The sequence below is a fragment of the Antennarius striatus genome, chromosome 7, assembly GCF_040054535.1.
Source record: "Antennarius striatus isolate MH-2024 chromosome 7, ASM4005453v1, whole genome shotgun sequence".
Taxonomy (NCBI): domain Eukaryota; kingdom Metazoa; phylum Chordata; class Actinopteri; order Lophiiformes; family Antennariidae; genus Antennarius; species Antennarius striatus.
In genome coordinates, this window is record NC_090782.1 from 22,867,892 (window position 1) to 22,890,903 (window position 23,012).

The 23,012-nt window shown below is 40.0% G+C and overlaps 1 protein-coding gene across 1 annotated transcript in view; it reads left to right on the forward strand.

Moving 5' to 3' along the window:
• LOC137598645 (contactin-associated protein-like 4) overlaps nucleotides 1-22,553 on the forward strand; it is a 75,885-nt gene extending 53,332 nt beyond the window's left edge. The window contains exons 15-24 of the mRNA XM_068319034.1: nucleotides 1,145-1,272; nucleotides 1,799-1,969; nucleotides 5,090-5,308; nucleotides 9,841-10,080; nucleotides 11,721-11,945; nucleotides 13,710-13,843; nucleotides 14,763-14,850; nucleotides 20,182-20,397; nucleotides 20,843-20,914; nucleotides 21,733-22,553. Coding sequence (XP_068175135.1) covers nucleotides 1,145-1,272; nucleotides 1,799-1,969; nucleotides 5,090-5,308; nucleotides 9,841-10,080; nucleotides 11,721-11,945; nucleotides 13,710-13,843; nucleotides 14,763-14,850; nucleotides 20,182-20,397; nucleotides 20,843-20,914; nucleotides 21,733-21,932 — 1,693 coding nt within the window. The 3' untranslated portion in view covers nucleotides 21,933-22,553. The remainder of the gene's footprint in view (nucleotides 1-1,144; nucleotides 1,273-1,798; nucleotides 1,970-5,089; nucleotides 5,309-9,840; nucleotides 10,081-11,720; nucleotides 11,946-13,709; nucleotides 13,844-14,762; nucleotides 14,851-20,181; nucleotides 20,398-20,842; nucleotides 20,915-21,732) is intronic.
• The last annotated feature ends 459 nt before the right edge of the window (nucleotides 22,554-23,012 follow it).

The following is a 23,012-nucleotide window of genomic DNA, read 5'->3' on the forward strand; positions in this document are numbered from 1 at the left end:
ACCGGACATTAAAACTCTCTAGTGTGCAAGAATGTGTTCCGTTAAGATGCTTATTACTGAGTGGATTCAGTGAAATGATTCAATGAAATCATTTTAGGAGCTCAAATTAATCCATTAATACATTTCCGTGTTTACAATAACATTCTGCCATAGTGAACAGAAATAAGCCATTAGACATGCAGGATGAACCTTGAGATATTTTAGCATCTCTCTCCACTTTCTATCCAATCCCGTATTAAATATCTTTTATCCAAGCTGTAAGCAATTTTGTATTTGGGTCACCTCTTGCAGACAGTTTTGGGGAGACCCACTTTATTGTAACCGGCTTCTATCTGCATAGCCAAAGGTCCTTCTTTCTATTATCTCCCTGCCTAAATCTGGGCAACTTCAACTTTGTGTCTCTAGACTTTTTCCTGCCATCATAATCAGACTGGATTCAACGGTGCACACCTTCAGGCATGGGTTTATTTTTTAATAAAATGTCACAGCAGCAGAGTTGATTTTTTTTTTAAAAATCCAAAACATGGTGAATGTGCTGATGAATGACACAGCCTATGTTCATTGGAAAAACATTTCCACAAAACATGGTGTGTGTCGTGTTGCATCAGATGGAGTTCCTGTCATGCGTGAATCTACCTGTACACCTCAGAACGCCCCCCCCCCCAAAAAAAAAACAATGGAGATCAAATGTCATCTGAAAACATCGTTTCCCACTTTTTCTTTTTCTAACACCTTTTGAGCTCAGGTTGGCTTCAGTTTTACGCTGCTGCCATTGGCATAAACCTGACTTCCACCTCCATTTGCTGTTGTTCTTGTGTTCATTTTCTCTTACGTTTTCTCTTCACTTTTGCCTCTCCTACCATTTTTCTTCTTTGTCCTTCCCTTCATTTATTCCTCAACCTCCTTCTTCTTGTCATAATTCCCCTCTGCCGTTTCATCCAGTCTCTTCTCCCTCTTTTCCTTATCTTTCATTCTCCTTCTCCCTTTTTACTCCTTATAATCCTCCTCATTTGTCTTGTTTCTCCTCTATTTTCTCCCTCCTTCTTGTCCCCCTTTTCCCTCTCTTTCCACTCCTTTTCTAAATCCCTTTTCTTCACTTCCCTGCTCTTCCTCCTACTCCTTCCTCCTCCTCCTCCCCCTGCAGGGCTAATGACTCAGGTCTGCTCACCCATAAGGAAACTCTCCCAGTCAGGTCTCTGGTGCTGGGCGACATCCAGCGGCCTGGGTCAGAGGCTGCCTACAGGGTGGGACCCCTGCGTTGCCATGGAGACAGTAAGTCCGTTATGCCAGTGTTCATGTTAACACTTTCATCGACTTGAACTGGAGGACTCTGTGTATCCATCGTCTAACCGCCAGTAGCCATGTAACCATGTAAAAAATGGGCTACAGCTAATTACATGTACCTAATTAGCAGACCAGCAGCAAAAATATGACTCCCTTTGTGCTCTTTAGCAACAACTTCTAATGATAGGATACGTAATAAACCAACACTAGTGATATATTTTACCTTGTTGTAATTGCCTCTTAATTTCAGCCTTCAGTTTAATGAAAAAATAAAGGCCTTGAGAGAGATAAATCACCATAAATGAGAGTTATGCCTTTGTACCCAGCTAATTAGCCAAACAGTTGCTTCATTTGTTCACAACAACATTTTCATTACAAAGGCAACATAATGAGATTTCTTTTAATAAGCTCTGCTCTGGCATATCATAAAAAAAACCCAAAACTTCGTGTCGGAGGTGCTGAAGGATATGGAAGATTTGAGAAAGAATTGAGAGACGTTTTGTTTGTATTCTAGACAACTTATGGAACGCTGCGTATTTCGACAAAGAGACGTCTTACCTTCACTTCCCCACCTTCCATGGAGAGCTGAATGCAGACATCTCCTTTCTATTCAAAACGCCGTCCTCTTCTGGGGTCTTTCTGGAAAATCTGGGCATCAAGGACTTCATCCGCATCGAACTAAGATGTAAGTGAGACCTCAACGTTATTATCATCCGAGTGTTTTGTAGTTTCCTTCTAAATGCTGGGTGGGCGATGACCTTTCAATGTGAGTTGCCTGCAATCAATGCAGAAGCCAGATTTCATCATGTGCAAGGACAGATAAAACATACGTTAGTTGGATGATAAATCTACTAATATTCATTAGTGGAGCGTCACATTTACACTCGTCAGTTTAAGCGAGTGGATTTAACGCCATCTGAAAATAAACTGTAATGCTTCACTGAGCTGAAGCTTTTCCAGCTGAACTCTTAGTTGTCTCACCAGTGCTGTACATGACTGGTAAGAAAGAACACAAATCGATAGAGGTTAACTCTGAGGTCAGCCTGGCATAAACAGCTAAACTTAACTAAGGCTACATTTCACAGACCTGCATTTGTTGTCCAGAAGCATACCATTGTGCATTTCCAAAGGAGGCATCCCCAGTGATTTTATCCCTTTAAGAAGTGTTGTAATCCAGCCTTGAGCTGCACCTGTCTTTCAGGGTGCTTGTAAAATAAATTCATGATGACTCAACAACAATTCAACACTGTGTCGGATGGCTATCGTCAGCCATCAACCAGCAGACCAGTCACAGGCTTTCTTCCTGACTCGACAGCCTGTCGGACGACTTCCCCCGACTGCAATTTACTACCATCCAATGTCAAAAAAATAAAAAAAAATAAAAATCAGAAGCCAAAGTGTAATAGTTTGAGTTATGAAAAAGTACACTCCAGATGAATGTCATATGCAATAAAACTTTAACAGGTCAACTGCGTAAAAAGGGAAAAACCCTGGACTCACTTCGGATGGACACAGATCAAGTCGAGCATGTCCCTGAAATGCCTTTTATTGATTAGGATATACCCAAGCAAAATATTTCACTCGGCATGTCATAGTTTTTCAACCCACCATGGGTATTCTTCGGGGCATAACTGGAAAGGGGAGTAAAAATTTGCTCCTCTTTCCTTGCCTGAAGTAAGACCAGAAGCTTTACTTTGTCCAAAGGTAGAAATAGCGTTGAGTTGATTCATGAGTTTAAATCAAGTCTGGGCCTCTCAGGGTGTCACAGGATTCCATTTGATTTAGAAGGCTATTACATCACAGAAAGCCAATCATTAATGTGTTAAAGTAAGATTTTTGACAAAAAAAAAAATCAAGACGTTGTCTCATGATGTATAGAGAGAAAGCACATTTTAAACTTTAGTACACCATCCGACTGGATCGACTATCAGAAACCTAAAATACAAAGCAGTCGTGTGTGTTCTACCTTCCTTAAGTTTGATCTACAGACAGTATAAAAATGGATAGACCCTCTAGGTATGAAGATTGAAGTGTCTGAAAGCTGAGGTGTCACTAAAGGCTGTTAAGATGGTGACTCAGTGACCACTTTGGAAAAGCCAGTCTGAATAGTCTTCCCATAAAATAACTGCTTCTCTCTAGGTTAGTCTTTTGAACAGTTTCCCAAATAGTTCATGGACTCAACCGCTTATTAACTCATGGCTTTATTTAGGGTAAAATAAACTAGAAAGCAGAGGAATGCATGGAGTTTATGGTGTGGCTAATTTGTTGATGAAGATCACATTAAAATTTATGTCTTCAGAAAAAAAATCTCATGCTTTTAAATTTATCACATTCACCTTTTCTGTTGTGACTGGTTTTAAAAAGGAGCTGAAAATTAACAATCATGCTCACAATGGAAGAAAGAAACATACTTTTTATTATCCCCTTGGGGAAATGTTTATTACACACACGTATGTATATTGTACAGGCCCTGAATCACACACACACACACACACACGCTGTACGGCATGCAAGGAAATAGTGTGAGAGGTAGAGTGGTGGGCAGTCTCTGGTGCGCCCTATGGGTAGCTTGTGGGGGGTGGTGCCTTGCTCAGGGGCACCTTGGCAGTGTTCAGGAGGTGAACTGACGCCTCTCCACCGCCAGTTCACACTCCAGGCTTTTGGTCTATGTGGGATTCGAACCAGCGATTCTCCGCTCCACAGGCCAAGACTTAGTGGACTGAGCTACGGCCGCCCCCTGACAATGCTTATATGCTTATAATCCATATTCATCCAATTTCAGGATGACATATTGATATTAATGATAAAATTTTGCCCCTGTGGATGAATATAAAAACCTTACAGACTTCCAAAGTTATCTAAATATAAGTCATCCTGAAGAGGATATAGATTTTTTTTTTATCCCCTTGATGCAAATGAGATCATTTCCATGAATGTCTGTATTACATCACAATCAAGCTAACATGTTATCAGATGTGAATCTGATGATAAAGCCTCTCTTTCTAGCTTCAGGCTAGTCTCAACTCAGACCTGCATCCATCTGTCATTCGTCCTGCTAGTGAATAAACTGGTAGTAGGACGTCATACCACGCCTTTACCGGTATATGATGGAAGAACACTTCAGACGAATGGAGTCAATGAAAGATGCCATAGTCCTGAGTTGAAGTGAGAAAAACATTTTCCAATGAATAATTGGAGAGAAGAACATCCGCATTTTCATCCACGTGTGTCTGTTTTAAGTCTAAAAATTTTATACAAGAAAACAAAAAAAAGACCTCTTTTTTTTCACACAATTGTTTTCTCAATGTCTCTTTTAATTTTGGAACAGTACAGAAAGTGTGATGTCTCACATCATCCATTTAGTTAGCAGTCAGGGTCTTCTTCTGCTGCAGACCGGTCCTCATTAGTTAGATGGATTTCACATGGTAACTCAGAGCGGCAGAAAATTGAGGCAACTGACGGATCTTAACGTGACATTTTATTTCTTATCTTCAAGGAGCAAACTCATTCCTGTCATTCATGAATAAATTAAAGGTAACACATCACAGGTTTAAGAGTGTCAACATTATTCCAGATTGTGGCGTGAGGAGTTGTTCAAAGTGCTTCTCTCCGTGGAAAGATGTGGCACTCTTGAAGTGACTCAAGGGATTTGTAATGTCTCACTCATCAGAGGACACAATTATCTCCAAGTGTCAGTGAGGGTTTGTCATTCAGCTTGTAAGAGCCGCGCAGGAAGTCAAAAGTCTCTTTTTTACATGTTTTTGCACTCATACGTCATCCGATTTATTTTGGCCTTCCTCTCCAGCCTCCTCAGAGGTCATCTTCTCTTTTGATGTGGGGAACGGACCGCTAGAGGTGCGAGTAAAGACGAGCGCCCCGCTGAACGACGACAGGTGGCACAGCGTTCGAGCCGAGCGGAACGTGAAGGAGGCGTCGCTGCGCGTTGATGACTTCCCGGCCACCACTCAGGAGGCCCCCGTTGATGGACACATCCATCTCCAGCTCAACAGCCAGTTATTCATCGGTGAGGAGGAGTGAGGTGTGGATATGCATGTGGGTGTGAGTTCGCCAGAATACCTTTAAATGTTAAAATATGAGGGGAAAATTCAGAATCAGGGAATTTAAAACGCTAAGAAGTACTAGGATTTTGGTTTTATGTTAAGATGAGTCAGGGTTATTTTAAGGTCATATTAGGGATTACGATTAGACACGCGGTAGAGAGAGTTATGGTGTCTGAACACCTCATTAGCAGCTGAGTGCTGGTGATAATTGCAAACACATCTTATCCTTTTTTATCTCAGACTGCAACACACACACATAGAGCAGACACAGTCTTGTGAACAAGAATTACTTAATCTCCACAAGCACCCACAATGTCTTACTGAGAAAAATATATATTTTTAGGAGATTGACGTCTCTTTATCTCTATTCATCTTGAAGTAGGCTGCCGGTCAGAAATCTTGGTGGGCTTTTATTCTCATTTCTGCCGGCTTTGTTTTTCAGGAAAGTTTTGCAATGCAGTGGTAAAAGTTTTGTTATGCGCCACAGAAGTCCCAAAAGAGGAACCGCTGGAGCTCAAGAAACCAGGCAGCTGCATGCGTCCCATAACAATAAATCTCATCCTTGGGTCCCCAATATAAACCAAGTGGCCAGAGGTGCTTAGAAAACGGTGAACGGGGTTAACAAGTGCTGCTGGTATTGAGAAAAAAAATACCATGGGGCTGCAGTGGAAGTGAGAGATGCTGAGTCCGAGCTTTCTGAATGCTAGACAATAAATAACAAAAAATCTCTACTGACAGAATGGATGTTTTTTTTTTAAAGGCAATACATTTTATAGTCTATAAATCTGCTTCTGTTGTGTGGTTTGGAAAAATTGATTATGACTACTAGTCTTAAAGAGACACAAACTTACGAGGAAATCATCAAAGCAAAACTGCATTGATGACTCTTTATATATTGAAATAACAGGTAAAAGTGAGTGAGGATGTAGATCCTCATCATATTTTGATTTCACCATCTTGTCTCTAGCATTCTCAAAATCAGTGCCTCCTTTTTTAAAATAAATAAATATAGTAAATCCGGACCATTTCTACCTGCGGATCATTATAACTGCACTTTAATTAATATTTATGAGAACAGCATGGGATGCGTGGCGTTGACAGAAATTTAGAAAGGAACATATGCCACACGGTGAAGCAGCGTGGCTCAGCACTCTGTTGTTGGACAGCCATGGAGCTCTTGGCACAAAGTAATGACACATCAGGCTGCAGCTACTTGGATCAATGCATTGTTTTTCACTGGTTTGCTGACAATTATAAATATTAATATGCCTCAAACTGAAACCTAAATTACCCTGGTTTAAGAATTATATAAATATGTTGTGTTGTGATAGTTGTAGCCGTTCAAATGCACCATAAACCATTCATTGAAGCTGATTATTTGATAATAAGAGAATAGATTGAGCTCTTTGAACATCTGAGGTCTCTTGCAGACCATTTTATCAACCCTGCTGTTCTTTTCTGCACTTCTTCAGTTTGAACTCCATATCTTCACTTCCTCTCTTCTACAAACTTCCCTAATTCTGTGCGGCCCCTCGTTCTTATCTGTGGAACAGTGTTAGAGGGGATGAAAACCCATCTTGTGTTTTGATGAGATATCTTCCTGCAAATATTACCGACATTTGTTTTCCACTTGTAAACAAACATGTTGAGGAGAAAAATCCACCAGCAGATAATAATGAGATTGGAGAGATGCATAGAGATGGAGGTCCACGCTGATTGGCTAACAGTGTTAAACTGATAATACTCCCTCAACAGAAAGAGGTGGCCGCGAGTCGTTCTACTCTTTTGGGCAGCGCTGTCCCGGCTGGTGTTTACCAGCAGTGCAGAGAGATTCGTGTATTTGAATGGAAATGTGATGGGATTATGAGATCGACTGCTGTGGTAGAGGTGTTTGTCTTCAAGTCGATTTACAGCAAAGCAATATTCATTTGTGTGTCTCTGCGCTCTTGTTTTGGAAGGTGACGGCACACGTGCTTCAGTAACTGTTATTATTAACCCATAACTTTGCCAGCCTCCCGTCTATGAAATCATAATTCAGAGCGCTGCAGAGACATCTTTATCTCTGTGAATAGTGTCCCGTTTGGAATATATACATTTACCTTCTATGACTTAAGACAGGATATTCTGTAGTTTGAATTAATAAGCCTAATATTGCTTTGGGTGAATATACAGTATATACGAGACAGAGTTATTATGGTTCAACATTTATTGCCTAGGAAGGAATTGATTTTTTATATACACTGCACCATGCATCTTTGCACAAACATAGTTAAAGTAATAAGCTTTTTATATGAACGTTATTAAAGTGTCTGTGTTGGCTGATGTAGACAGATGTGTTTTTTTATCACCTGCTTTATTTCATTGTGTAGAAAATATATGGCTGAATGCAGAATCCAAAGTAGGGAGTAATAAATTCCATCTATTCTTGCTGTTGTCAGCTTGTAAGTCTTACATCACGTCTGCGTCACATGTATTCATTATAGTTGGTAAACTCTCAGCAGTGGTTAAACGTCAGAGATTTTACTGATCTAATGTGATTTCTATTTCAGTTACTGTATTTTTAACCTTACATTTGCATTTCAAGTTGTATTCATTGGTGGGATTAAAAACATCATAAGATAAGTCCTGATTATCTGTGTGAGAACACAGATAATCAGGAGAACCTGCCATTGTGTGAACAAAACTACCAGCTGAACAGCTATTTGGCAATGACCCCACATGATATGATGCAATTTAATTGAGAATGAAAATTGCAGTATTTGGTATGTTAAAGGTCCTATTCTATACTCTTATTAACAAATGCATGTAAAAACCTGAAGTCACCAAATAATGTCTTTGAAGTGTTTTAGCCTTAAACACCATTTATATCATGTCTGGATGCCTAAAATATCCTCTGTTTCAGCCAACTGGTTAAACACCATCTGTACCTGTGGGTTAAAATGCAAATTAGCTGAGGGTAGGAACGCCCCTTTCTCAGGTTGGCAGATTTTTTTTATATATTGTTTTTTCTTTTTTTGGTGCCAGCATGAGTGTTGGACAACACAAACTGAGCACCTCTGGCATCTTGTGCAAAGTCTACAATTATTATGACAGGCTGTCCCCCAGGAATGTGCTTTATTTTAAAAAGAAAGAAAATACGCATTTAAGCGTTTTGCTCAATAAACTATCATTCAATAAAAATCAAAAACTTTTGTTAGTTTACTGTAGTCTCCAAGTTTTGGTGCTTTAAAATGTTTACTTTGGGTTTTCAAAGTTGGGCAGCAGAAGGAGGAGAGCTCTTTGTGATACGGTGATATAAAAACTGCTCTGTTGAACATTTGAAGCTTTTCCAAACCCAAACTGTGAGAGTAACGCAATTCCCATCTGTGACAACAACAACAATAAAATTGTCAGCTTGGAACGCCAGGAGAATCAGAATTTTGCAAAGTCTAAAGTCAGGAAACAGCGTGAGTTTGCATTAGTAAATTATACTTATAATTGCCAGGTGAAAACATGATGTAATTCTTCCTCTTGCCTGTTAGTGGATGGGAGAAATTTTCCGACACCAGGTTGCTCATCAGAGCTGCAATTAGCCAATCAGCATCCACTGCAGTGACATAAACAGTGTTGGAGCCTCAGTCCCCTGCAGAGCAGACGTGGCTTGTTGTGTTGCTGTCACACCGTGTGGTTGTGGATTTTAACAATGCGCGGTCGTATAGAAGCAGAATGAAATAATGAATTCAACCACTTTTGCTAGTTTCCCATCTATTCTGGATACTTTTGACCAAGCTGTGAGACTTTTCAACTAATGAAAAGCTACACTACACCCCACTGAGTTCAACCTTTTTCTTTTCAACTAATTACAACTTATAGAGCATCCAGTTCAATGGGTTTGACACACAATGACTGATTTAACGCTGTTACTGCTTGGCTGAATGTTTTTTCCTTTCCCAAGTATTATTCAGCCAGCCTTGTGCTAAGAGCCTTCAAATTTAAGCAATTTCCCCCTAGGGGATCAATAAAGTATTCTGATTCTGAAATGGACACTTTTAATAGTGAATGTTTTTACTGGCATTCCAAACCAAGCTCGGGGCCTTTCTTTGTGGAGTTTGTGCATATTTTGTCTATGTTTCTTTGGGTTCCCTGTGGCATTTTCCACAGATACAATTCTGCTAAATAGGTGAATGGGGGCGGCTTTGAATGGACCATAGCTGTGAATGAGAGCGTGGCTGATTTGTCATTCTATACGTTGGTCATGTGATAAATAGGTGACTTTTCTGGGATATATTAGTGACCCTACGAAGGAGACACTTAATGAAAATGGATAAATAACTTAACTTAATAAACAGTTTAGATGAAAGCATTTAATAATTATTACATAATTATAATTATTTATTTTACTTCAGTTGTAAAAGAAATCAAAAGGGACGTGACCAAACAAATGATCGAACCCAGCTCAGCTCAAGGAGAATGCCAACACTAGTACATTGTGTGGAATGTTTGCTCTTGTTGACAGGAGGCACTGCATCCCGACAGAAAGGGTTTCTGGGATGCATCCGTGCTCTGCAGATGAACAGCGTCACTCTGGACCTGGAGGAGAGGGCGAAGATCACCCCGGGGGTCAAACCTGGATGCCCCGGCCACTGCAGCAGCTACGGGTCGCTGTGCCAGAATCAGGGCCGCTGTGTGGAGAGAGCCAGAGGTTTCTCCTGCGACTGTTTCCCATCAGCCTACGCAGGATCCTTTTGTCATGAGGGTATTTATACTCAAATACACACAGATCAAGAGACTAGAGCACTGATGTTAGTGGCGCATTGTACCTTAGAAATAAACACATTTCATAGATTTCTTCCTATTTTCAGATTCAAAAAAGCTTTTAAAGTTACCAATGAAATGAAATGTTACCCTTAATTAAGAATTTCACATATTTTTGTGAGATGAGACCCTGCATTCTCCTCAGAAAGCCAATTATATATGACTGACAAATTTATACAATGGATAAAAAACCCCAAGAAAAACATGATCTGACATGAAGAACTCTGTCCTTCAAATTTCCATTGGCTCATTTAGTTCCTCATCATTACACCTGCAATAGCAGCATGTCAATATTATTTAGTGCAACGTCCTTAATACCAGTTATTTATTTTCACGTTTTATCTTTTTGGCCTGATGTGTCTAGTTATAGTGAGGGGAAAAATAGAGCTATTCACAGACACATTTAAAATACTAAATATTCCTAACTTTATGCTGGATCTCAACTCATTAATGGAATAAACATATTGAGCATGTAATGCTTTAAAATTATGCAGATTCTGATTTGTTTGTGAACAGATAAAAAATTCAAAACTGAAGCCGTAAAAAGCCATGAATTAATAACATATTGAAGCATAAAGCTAATTTCAAATATTTTTCTGAAGGGGATCCTTCAGTCTGCAGACACGGAGTCCGTCCCTGACCGTCTGTCTTGTTTGTTCTTCACAGCTTAGCCTCTCCAAATTCTCCTGATTGAGTCCTAATGAGTCAGACTGTCCAGTATTGGGATTGTCTTTGAGAACTCTCCACCCCATCACGCCGTCGTGTCCGTCACGAATCAAGGGCTCGCTTGACATTGTTAAAAGAGCGCAGAATGTCAGACTGTGTCAGTAATGTGTATTTGTTATGTCGTCAAAGCAATAGTGAGATCGATAACCCCGTCAGTCTAGCTGCCGGTTGCCTTTGCTTTCCAAAAAGAGGAGAAGCGGCTTTGACTGAAGGTGATGAGATCCACTTATGATCTACAGCTACTTAATTTTATAACTTTATCTCGCAGACACTTAATCGTTTTGCATTTCAGGTGGACATTTTTTGGCTGAATGATTAAAGAGAGGATCGAGGCAACCATTTGTTTGATAAGTAACTGATAGAGGAGCTGTTATGAAAACCATACTTCTCAAATTGTTAGAAACTGTCAGGTTTGCTGAATCTTGCAGACTCACACTTAGTCCTCACCGCCTCTTACCAAAAATTTTTTCTCAACACGACTTAACACCTGACAGGTTGATTTTATTTGTGCTCACCACCTCCAGGGCTGAGTTTTATATTCAACAGATATGAGAGTGTTGCTGATCCCAAGAAAGAAAAAGTGTGATTAAAATAATAGTATTTTTAATTAACAACTTATTTGAAAAGCAATCATTTTCTTTTCATGCAAAAGAAAAACAAACCTTGAAAACAAGTGATGTTTAGCTGAGTTCCACATGGTTAATTGGCTCATATTGAGCCTGTGTTGATTGGCTGATATTATTTCAACTGTATTTACATTTTATTTCTCTACTGCATCTTTGAGAAAGTCATATGTATTTAAAAATCCAATTCCACCCTTGTCTCCACCTAACGCTGTCCCTTTCCAACTTTCAGAGGTTTCAGCCAGCTTTACGTCGACTACGTCCATCACTTACATCCTCAAAAACCCCAATGAGTCGAGCAGAAACTTCAGCGCCTCGCCTTCGTCCATCTACATTGATCCAACCCTGAAAGGAGAAAACATCTCCCTGAGCTTCCGGACCAGGCAGAGTCCTGCTCTTCTGCTCTACATCAACTCGCTCAGCAGGGAATACCTGGCCCTGCTCATCAACAAACACAGTGAGAACGCCGGAAAACATTTTGTTTTTTTGGCTACTGCAGGTCGGCCAAATTGAATCCTGCAACTCCTTGTCTCACCCTGGCATTTACTTAAGTTAAGCCACTTTCCTCTCCTTCTTCCTCTCCCCCTCTGAGCTCAGTTTGCCATCCCCTGCTGTTTCCTTCTCCATGCAGTAAGGCTAATTGTAATGCACAGTCAAAGAAAACACTTGCAGCAGTTACTGTTTAATGAGAATTCTGTTGTCAGTGGGATTCTGCCTTCCTTTTGTTCTTTCCATTGTGCTTATTTATTGTGTTCATATTTCCATCACTGACTTCAGTGACGAGCTTCACACAGCTCCAGTTGGCATGGATGAGTTCCAGCATTCCCATTTAGCATAGTAGAATTTGCTGTAACTATAGCTGAATTACACATATATTGTTAAATCGTCATGAAATACAGTTCAGGCATTGAAAATTTCTTCTTCTTTTTTTTAAAGTCATCCAGATAGCAAAACAATAACAAGCTGGATCATTTAACCCACTGAAACATCATTTTATGTCATTCTTTTAAAGTCTTCTGTTAGTGGGGGCTGTTTGTAGATTTCTGAACCACAGAGAAAGCTGGGATTAAATAGCTGATAAGGTCACCATCAGGTTTCCACAGTCTTGTCGAAGCGTCTTATTAAATACTAATGAGAGGTTGTTTCTTATGCATTTAAAAACCTTGATTCTCTCTTTTTTGCTGCTGCAGTAACAGGAGCCTCAGCCACTGCACAGTCGCTCACTACGAGCCTCAAACGCCCCATGCCCTCAGCAAGAGTGTTCCTATTATCGAGATTTGCTGTAATGATAGGGGAGTTGCTCCCTATTACCCTGTGTTTGATAAAAGAAGTAACACAGTGCGTCATAATTAGGAAAAAAAATTGAAAGGGCATTAACTACGTGTTTGGATTAAACAAAAAGATTCTCATCAGTAAAGCGTGTAAAAACCTCACAGAGAATTCAAACAGGCTTAGTGTCATGGAATTCATTGAAGTGTAACACTAAAACAAAAGGGAAATTAATTCAGAAACAGATTTTTATGAAGACAAATACTAATCCTGGCAATATTAAATGGTTTGTGGCTTCTTAATTTGGCAGCTGGTATTTTAGATCATCAGATATCCAGTTGAAATGTTCTTCCTTTGAAGGAGAGTTAAAGGAGACTTAAAATGGTTTAAATAAAATTCTTAAAATATTAATTAAATGACAAAGATTGGTGGAAGTTTGTAATTTGAAGTGACATGTGTTATTCTCAAATTAGATTGTTTTGCTTTGAAGGTACACATTCATCTGTGCATGTGAACTCCATCATTACCATGTTTATAACAAGCATTTACACCAACAGAGGATGTCCTCTGTACATCTGTCCTCTGCATCCCAGTTGTTGTTTATGCCATCGTCCACGTTTGGCCTTGTCCGCCATGAAACATTGATGTGCTCTCAGTGCGACAAAAGCCGCTTGAATACTGATGGGATTGTTCACTCTGCTGGCAAAAGTCATATACAGTATGTATTTCTTTTTAGAAAATTAAAATGTCTTTTGCCGGCAGTATGAAGAAAGTCTTTGTTCTGATCTGTAGCACAGCAACAGCTTTCGTTTTAAGTTTATTGTGTGGTTTTAATAATGGTGGTCATTTGACAGAAATAGTATTTTGAGCATAAGTTGACTGGACTAGATCCTTCAGTTCTATCTGGTCTTGCGTGAAGAAGATTGAGAGGATTGTTGTGTATTATTCACAGACGAGCTGGAATTGCGGTACAAGTTGCACAGCAGCAGAGATGCGGAGGTGCTGTGGAGCAGAGCCACTAACCTGGCCGATGGGCTTCTGCACTCGGTGAACATCAGGAGACGAGCTGACGCCGTCTCCGTTCAGGTTAGTGCATGAAAACTTATTCACAAGTTGTATTTCACAAGCAGAGATGTCGAGAGCAGCTGTAGCGCTGATGGCCTTTGTGTTATTATTAATTGAAGCTGCTGGCAGGCACTTCTTTTCTGACCTTGCTGTTTGTTCTCCTCCTGCAAATAACTCATGTATACAGGAATATGAATACTATCTAACATGTGCACCAACTTCTGATATCATAATTTAATCCAAACTAAACTGGAGTCACCTGCAGCAAAGACAAAATGATTACCAACATCCTGCACCCTGAAATGAAAGTCTTTTTCCTGAGCTGCTCCAGAGGAAGAAGATCGAGATCAGTCCAGACATTCTGTTTCAAAGATAAGAGATATTCCTTCAGTGCGCTGTAAAACGCTCTCAGCAGCGTATGAGCGACAACACAGCAGCTGTCAGTTTCTCTTAATAGGACAGCGAGCTTCAGAGGACAGTCTTGTTGCAATGATATTACAATAGATGGTATTCATCAGCAGCCCAGATCACAGTCTTAATTTGATTACCTCTCATCAGCATCATCAGCAGGATGTCTTTATGACAAATATTTCACTACAGCCCAAATCTGTGCTTCCTAACTATACATCACACAGCCACTCCGTTTTATTATAACAAGTATTTGACTTGAATGTGTTCACCTGGTCAGAACATGCTCATGCTACTGTGAACAACTGCAGCTCACTGCTCTGTTGGTTTCCAGTTTAGTGGCTGATTCCCATTTGAACATTCAGGTCAGCCCAGAGGATGAATCCTCTGTTAGCTTTTTGTCTGTATTTGCTTGCTTCCCTGCAGATATTTGTCAAACGTTTCCACCCTGAGTGCTCTGTGTTTAAACATAGCCTGCCTTTGGTTTTATTGGGGGGTTTTTTCTTTACATGTGACCTGCATTATGTTATAGGTTGACCAGGGACCCACAGAAGAGTTCAACCTGACGTCTGATGTGGAATTCAACAGCATCAAAACGCTCATTCTGGGCAGAGCGCAGGGTACGTGGGGCTCTCATCATGCGGGCTGCATTTGAATAACAGCAGTGAGATTTTAGTCTCATGCAAGAAAATACATTTCCATTGCTTCCTGAGTGGACCAGGGGGACATTTGCAGTCTGAGCAATAGCTGTTTAATTTAAATAAAATGAATAAAAGGTATGAAGTTAACAGCATTCATGGAACTTTTCTGCAAAGATGCAAAATAAGAACAACCTTAGAAATAACTAAAGATCTATTCACCCATTGGAGTCATTGTTATGCACCATTAGGAGCCTTTTAGATCCATATAGGAAGGTAAAATACAGTATGCATTGCAGAATTTTCATATTTTGATCTGTGTTTTCAAAGCTGCAAGTAATGCCATTTTTATGTCTGTCTTCACTGAGGCTTCAGGCAGCTGTAATGGTAGAAACTCCAGAAAAGGTCCTTCACTTTGTATGCTAATGAGGACAGATTGAAAGGAACAAATGATTTAGGAGATTGGAGTCAGCACCCTCCAGTAAGCCTCAGCCGCTGCGGATGGGGTCGAACTAAAACTGGAAGTAAGAAACGTACGGTTCACGCTCTTTCTCCACCTGACAGAACATTTTATTTTCACTTCACTCCTGCTGAAAGGGGAAATATTTACTATGGTAAAGCCTCATTTCCAATGAATTGGAAAAACATGTTCTCAATAGAAACAACTGGAATTGCCTGAAAACAAGGTGTTTGGATCCTAATTTAAAAATAAAAGTTCCATTATCAATGCCTGAAGTTGCATTTGAAATCAACAGCACCTCGGATTAAAAGCTTCATGTCAGATTTCACTGACATGTCAGGTTCACCACCACAGTACAACATATATTTTGTGTTTTCTGTAGCAAGAACCAGCTACTGTACACACGTCACCTATTGTGAGAATTGCCTTGTTTTTTATTGAAAAGATACAAATTGCTGAAAGTTGTCATACTTTCTTACATTCTTGACTGTCTTTATTTTTAACGTGTGTAAAGCATCACAGTTCTTGTGTTTTCCGCCACATTCCCCAATCTGTGGTGACATTTCTAAGGACGTCCACGTCCGTAACAGTGCCGGTACAGCTGTCAGCCCTTAAATATTTAAAGACCTGGTATATTGATGTTGGCATTTTTTGCCTTTATGGGAGAGTGGTATGGAACAGGCAGACAGGAAATGGGTGAGTGGGAGGAGAATGATATAAAATCAAGGTTGTCGACTTGTAAAAGAAAATCCTACAACAGCAAGGAAGAGACCAACTGGCAAAATCTAGGAAACACACAAAATTTCATAAAATCCAAGAACACTGAAGAGTAGGAAGGGTTGAAGACAATCTGGCAGTGAGCTGAGTTGTGAGCTGAGCTTAAGTAGATGGAGCCTGATTACAGAATGGAAAGCAGGTGGCTGCAGCGACACAGGTGACCAGAATGAGTGGATCGAGTGGGAGCGTACCCAGGATAGAGAGGACAGGAGGGAAAACCGGAACGGGAGCCATGACAAAAGAATTGCACTTCTAATCACACTACACAAGAAGATAATTAAATATGCATGGGACAAACGCATAAAATATTAAAACATGACCTAAAAAAGAAAAAGCCAAAATATGTGATCAAGTTCAAATGCCCCCTTAAAACAGCACAAATGCCTCACAATCTGTCTTGCACCCCAGGAAGTTGCCTTTCGATAAAATAGTCCAACAACAATCAGATAGTGGTTCACAGTAAAATCCTTTCAATTGTCGGCTGATGATGATGAAGGATGAAAAGAAGAAAAAACAGTTTGCATTATGTAGCAACTGTCGATGGAGACACTGAAAAATCATAAAATATTTTGTCATTTAGCAATCCATCCATCCATTCTTGCATTAATCCATTTTCTAACCCAATTACCTTGTCTAGCCAGCGGGAGTTGGGCGAGGGTGCAAACTGGACAGCTTCCCAATTGCAGCGGTGACTGGCTGTTAGGTTGACTATAAAAAAATCTATAGAAAGAATTGAATAGTTCAGCCGTTACATGAGAGGCTCCACTTTATAAATTGATGCCGGTGCTGTTTTTAGGTTCATTCTTCTTTCTTTGACCCAATCTGTGTTAGTGGCGACCCAGCCTTCCCTCTGCAGAGCCAGAACATTCCGTCAGTCATACCAGTGTCAGAGAGGCAAGTTGATAGACTGTCACTCCCTGCTAGCGCTGACGTCCATCATTGTGACTAATGGACCGGGAAAGAATAGAAAGACTGAGGGGCTCTCACAGAGAAAATGATGATGAAGAGAGGAGGAAGGTGAAATAGTGATCCAGAAGGAGGTGGAGGTAAAGAGCAGCAGCTGCTGGACAGTGATCTTCAGGTCATGGATACGACGCTGTCAGTGTTGGGGTTTGATGACTAGCACAAGCCTATAAATTCAGAGTGAAGACGCCGATAAGGTCAGAGCATCACTCTAAGGAATATTATATCAACCTACATGGGAGTTCCAGACTTTAAGCACTTAATTTAATTTCTTGGGCTATTGCTTTGATGATATAATTGGATATTGCTCTCTGAAAAAAGATGGCCTGCTTGATAAAATAAGATGAAATCATTTTATTATGGTTCAGTTGAATAAAGGTCAATTAGTGCCATAAATATCTGAACAGGTTGAAACACTTTGGTGATTTTCTTCACATTATGCGGACGGAAAATGTGTAATATCTAATATCTAAAATCTTCAGTCACCTACAAACATTACAAACTTACAAATTTGATGTTCTTTAACATCTCAGTTTGAAGCACAAGCTCACACACACATCTATAGACAATTTGGAGTGGTCAGTTTGCCTAAATTGCATATTTTTGGAGATGAACAGAGAACCTGAAGATAACATATAGGCTCCACACAGAAAGGGATTGAACCTGGTAACCCAATGCTGCCTATAGAGTACATCCATTACATTATTATTTCAGCTCAATTCAAGTATTGACATGATGTATTGTGAAACACGGTGGGAGGTGAAGAGAAAGTCTTCAAAACAAATAAATTTAATCGTTCACTATTTCAGTCGACAGTTAAAGCAAATGTCCGGAAAAGATTTCTTCTATCTCCACTACTTGCCCTCATGTTGCAGCCTAATCAGTGTATAAACATGTTAGATGTGATATAATTCACATAAAAGTATTCCCTGCTGCTCAGATTCTCACATTCGATTTCAAACGGTAATCAAAGTCTAATGAAATACGCAGCCAATAAATAGCCGTGCCCAGCAAGACCACTGTGCAATGATTTATGTGGTGGAAACTTAAGACTGCTTGATTAACCGAGTTGCACCGCAGAACATGTTTTGTTATCACCTCCTGCAACAACTATTAATGTTATGAGTACATTAGTCACAAGTGAGACAAGGGCTTTGTTCTGGTACATCAGGAGCCATCAGTGATTAATTGTGTTTTACCTAAACTATATCTGTCCTCCTCATTCTGTCAGCCTCATTTGAAGGTGTCTGTGGAGCACTGCATGAGCTAATGCTACGTAGATTAGGAACTTTGCTGCTTAGGTGAATCAGTCACATCAAATTGTCTGTAAGTGTGAGTGTGAGTGGTTGCGTGTCTTTCATGTGGCACAACGTTGAGCTGGCGTCTTATACGGTGTGAACCCCGCCTTTCAGCTGGGTTCGGGTTCAGGTTGTGATTGTGATTGTCTCGTCTATAAAAATAAAAATGGATGGATGGAAAGTAAATAAACAAGTTTCTGCTGACAGGAAGTTGCCCACAGATTATGTCCAAGTTGCCTTAAATAGGCTGTCCCTGCTACACTCCACCTGAAACAGGCCCCACCACCACTGTTACACAAGCCACTTAAAGAAACTGACTTAAACCCAGCCCCGCAAGACATTTCAATGCCAATAATATCATAACTATTAAACATTTTCCTTTTCTCATTATCTGGGTAATTAAAGTAGAAACACACCTACTGATGGTCCCATTCTGCCAAACAAACCTGATCCTGAGGGACTGTGTTCATAATGTGATGCAAAAATTTGTCATAATTGAGTCAAAATTCCTTTGGCCAACATTTTCTGTGAAGTTTTGTGAAACCTAATAGTCAACATTTTTTGCAGATACTCACTCCTAATGTTGCAATGGCCCCTTGGACCTTGTCCCACACATGCACTGAAGAAATACTGAACACAGCAGATACTGAACAGTAACCAAGGGATTTTCATTTTCAGGCTCCAAAGGGAATAAAATTGTTTTGACTTTAATGAACTGGGTGCCTCCTCCGTAGAAATCTACTGCCTGTATGGTTCTAAAAATAGAAAAACACCCATTATGTATGGTTTATTTTACTCAGCATGTCTGTATTGAAAAGGATGATTAATGTTTTAGTCTCCACGGGTGAGAAATTAAACTTTTGATTCAAACTACTACATATGGCTCTGCAATCAATGCCTTTTCTTCATTGTATTTTCACAATCCAGTAGAAATCCTTTCTTATACATTTGAATGAATCCGGCTCATTGCTGCAGTCAGTCACCCAGCAAATAAATTGAACCCTAATTTAAGTATCTGAATTGTGCATTGCTGTCTCACCAGCGCTGGAAACAACAAGCCCACACCAATGGAGCCCCTGGCATTTTTTTAACCCAGTTTCTGGTCTGAACGCCCACTGAGAAGGAGGTGCTGATCTCTTAAGTCAAACCTTCACAGCAACAGAAGGAGTAAAACCCTGGAGGAAGATCAGCCGACCTCCTAAACAATAATGATGGATCTGCATGATTTATGACCAGTGGAGATAACAAGTGCCGATGCACAAAGAATCTCAACCTTTTATGCTTCGTGGTGTAAAGTCTCAGTAAAAATCTGATGAAATGACTTAAAAAAATAAAAAAATATATGAACTGATAAAAGAATAGTGAGCAGTGACACTGGGGCCTGACAAATGGTAGAGATCACAGAGATCACACTCCGATGCTGGTCCCTGTGATTCATGCTTAGATTTCATTTTCATATGCAATATCTTTAACTTTGATCTCTGATTACTTGTTTTTTTTAACTTTCCTGACCTTTTATTTCCAAGCTGAAGTGAGCATGTATGATTACTGTTTGAATAATTGTCTCCAAACATGACCTTCAGCATCAGAAATCAGTGCATAAAGTGTGTTTTTTTTAAATAGTCTATCAGCATTTTATTTGACAGCAGGGTTTAGATTTCCAATTGGTTTATCCTCATATCTTTAATATCCATTCTGAAATTGCAGATAATTATTTATCTCTCCAGCTTTTCAAGTGCGTCCTTTGAACTCGCTGATAACAAGCGTGCCTTCTTACCCCTTTCCATCTCTCTCTGTTTCTATCTCTGCCTCCAGAGCTTGATGAGGTGGATGCGGAGCTGGTTGGGTTGGCCTCCCTCGGGTTCACCGGCTGCCTGTCAGGCATTCGCTTCAACTCCGTCAGCCCTCTGAAAGCCGCTCTGCTGCACCCTGACAGCCCTGTTATTATCACCGGCCCGTTGGCCCAGTCAAGCTGCGGTTTGTCCTCTACAGCCAATCCCTACGCAGCAGAGACCACACACTCCTTATCAGGTACGACTAGAAGACCCGGCTCTTATATCCCATGGCAAAATACATATATATCTATAAACAATCCCGACAGTCTCCCCATGTCTGTCTGGGGTGCCTTTATTATTCTTAGGGCTGCTCATTAGACTTTTTTACGGGCTCATTAACCATCCTCCTCTGTAAACAGACAGAGTAATGACAACAGGACAGATGAGATTAGTCTGACAACGCCGGTGAAGTCCTTTGAGGCTGAGCCGAGGCTCTCAACCAGCATTGATGGTTCTCACACCGAGTTTACCTTCTCATCTCCTCCTATATGTCAATTTTCCTCCTTTTTGCATATTTCTTTGCTCACCTCTCCTCATATTTGCAGAGTATTTTTACATCTGTGTTATATATCTCTTTCTGTTTTTTTATTCCATGCATTGTCTTTTCATATACAGTATTTTGTCTGCCTCTCTCTCTACAGACCAGCCCGGTTCAGTGGATCCAGGTCAGCCTCTAGTCAACGCCATCAGGAGCGACTCAGCTCTTATTGGAGGTGATGCCTTTCATCTAGCCTTAAAAAAAACAAACTCAGAGTCAGCGTGCTTTTGTTCATCAAACAAATGTGAAATTTATGTCACCCCCCCCACAAAAAAAACCAAACAAACATGAAAACACATGATATTCTAGCTGAACAGTTGTGTCGAGCAATCTGGTGAAATCTCGTGTAACGGTTACAACAGTCAACCCTAACAAAGACACCACTTCTGTTCTCACTGCTGTGTTGTTGTTGTTCTTTTCTTCCTTTTTTTTCCATGTATTTTATAGATTTTTGATTCTTTTAGAGTTGGGGTTTATGTACGGTGGCCCATAGGGGCCAATGCAACGCCAAAGCACAAACGTGTTTTAGCTCATTTTCCAACTGTTCTGGCTGCGGTTTAGAACTTATGATACTAGAGTAGAATTTGTCAGTAGTTCTGGAAAATGATCTAAGAAATTCTTTTATTTGGTGGCTGACCAAAACGCTTCTCCCTGACAGAACCTCATAATTTAGTTATTCTTAGATTATCTGGTTTTGTATTATTTTTATTGTTTTCAATATACTGAATGTGCTTTTAAGTTTCCTCTGGAGACACTTCTATTGTCTTGTGACAAAGGAAGTGTATTATCTTTTTGTTGTGCTGCACTTTTTGCAAAATTTCTGTGCATTGTGAAGTCAAATTGATTGAGATGTTTTCCTACTTTGTTGTGTTTTGTCTATTTGTATCTGGGTTTTGAATTTGTAGTATTTTTGGTGAAAAAAAAATCCCAAAATTACTTCCCCAGATTTATTCATGTGTTTATTAACCAAAAACATTATTTCTGTGTTTTTAGGGGTCATCGCCGTGGCGATCTTCATCACTGTGTCTGCGGTGGCTATAATGGCCAGATTCCTCTGCGGCAGGAAAGAGACGTATCGAAACCGGGAAGTCAAAGCAGCTCAGCCTGAAGACGAACGCCACGAGTTCCCGTTCAGCAGCCAGGCAGACTCTCAGAGCGCTCCCAGTGAAAACCAAAAAGAGTATTTCATTTAGCAGGAGCCCCGACAGGACAGACTGGGGAGATCGATCAAAAGCTCGGAGCTTTAAGACAAACCCAGAGCCTCTCGGTCACCGGCACCGGTGACTCAACATGATGTGAAGTCAAAAACAGAACAATTTGTGAACTTTCTTATTTCCTTTCTGTAGTTCTTTTAAGGGTGTAAATATTTTTAAATGTACATGGTAATTTATGTGCTTGAAACAATGTTTCTTTGCCATATTGACATGTTTAAATATATTTAATACAATATTTAATTTATATTTAAAACAAAAAGAGTAGATGTGGTGATCAATACGCAACTTTGTTCCAGTTTGGAATTGCTGTCAGTTTATAAAAAAGCACTTTCTATGAGAATGATGAACCTTCTGAAAAATGTGAGATGTCACATCCATGCATTTTTGTCAGAAAGTGGAGAGACAGATTTAACTGGTTTGAGGACTGACATGCTTGTTTTACATCCGATATTCCAGAATCAAAGTCCATATGGTACATATGAGCATCATTTCAACACCTGCTGTACATATGAATACAAATTTAAAGTCCCTCAGAAGACTTCCACAGAAGTCACGAAGCTTTTATGTCCCTCACTGTGCTTTTTCTTTATATCATGAGAAAAAATAAAAGATTTACATTAAAACTGGGATTTTCCTTTACTTCTTGCCTGCACCTCCTGCAGCGAGCGACACGCATCAAAACTCATACGGTGAAGTTAAGCCGAGGTGACTGTGACATCCACGGCCCTGCAGACATTTAATGTGTTTCTGCTAAAGCGTTAATTTTTTATTTTTCCCTGACAGGTAGATAAAAAGAGATACTCGTGAAGTATTCCGTCTGTCTCAGCGAAAGTTTAGATTGTGGGATTCAAGACGAGACGTGTCGCTTTTTCTTTTTAATTAGAGAGGGCAAATGCCAGTCTATCGGCTTTGTGACTGCAAGTTTTAAAAGCAAAGTGCATCATCTTTAGATGCAAGGATGCATGAGACAAACAAATGGATTGAAGTTAGATGTGAACTTTGGTTTGAAATCAATGAATCCAAAGAAATACCAAAGCCCATGTCATTGCAAATCCTTAA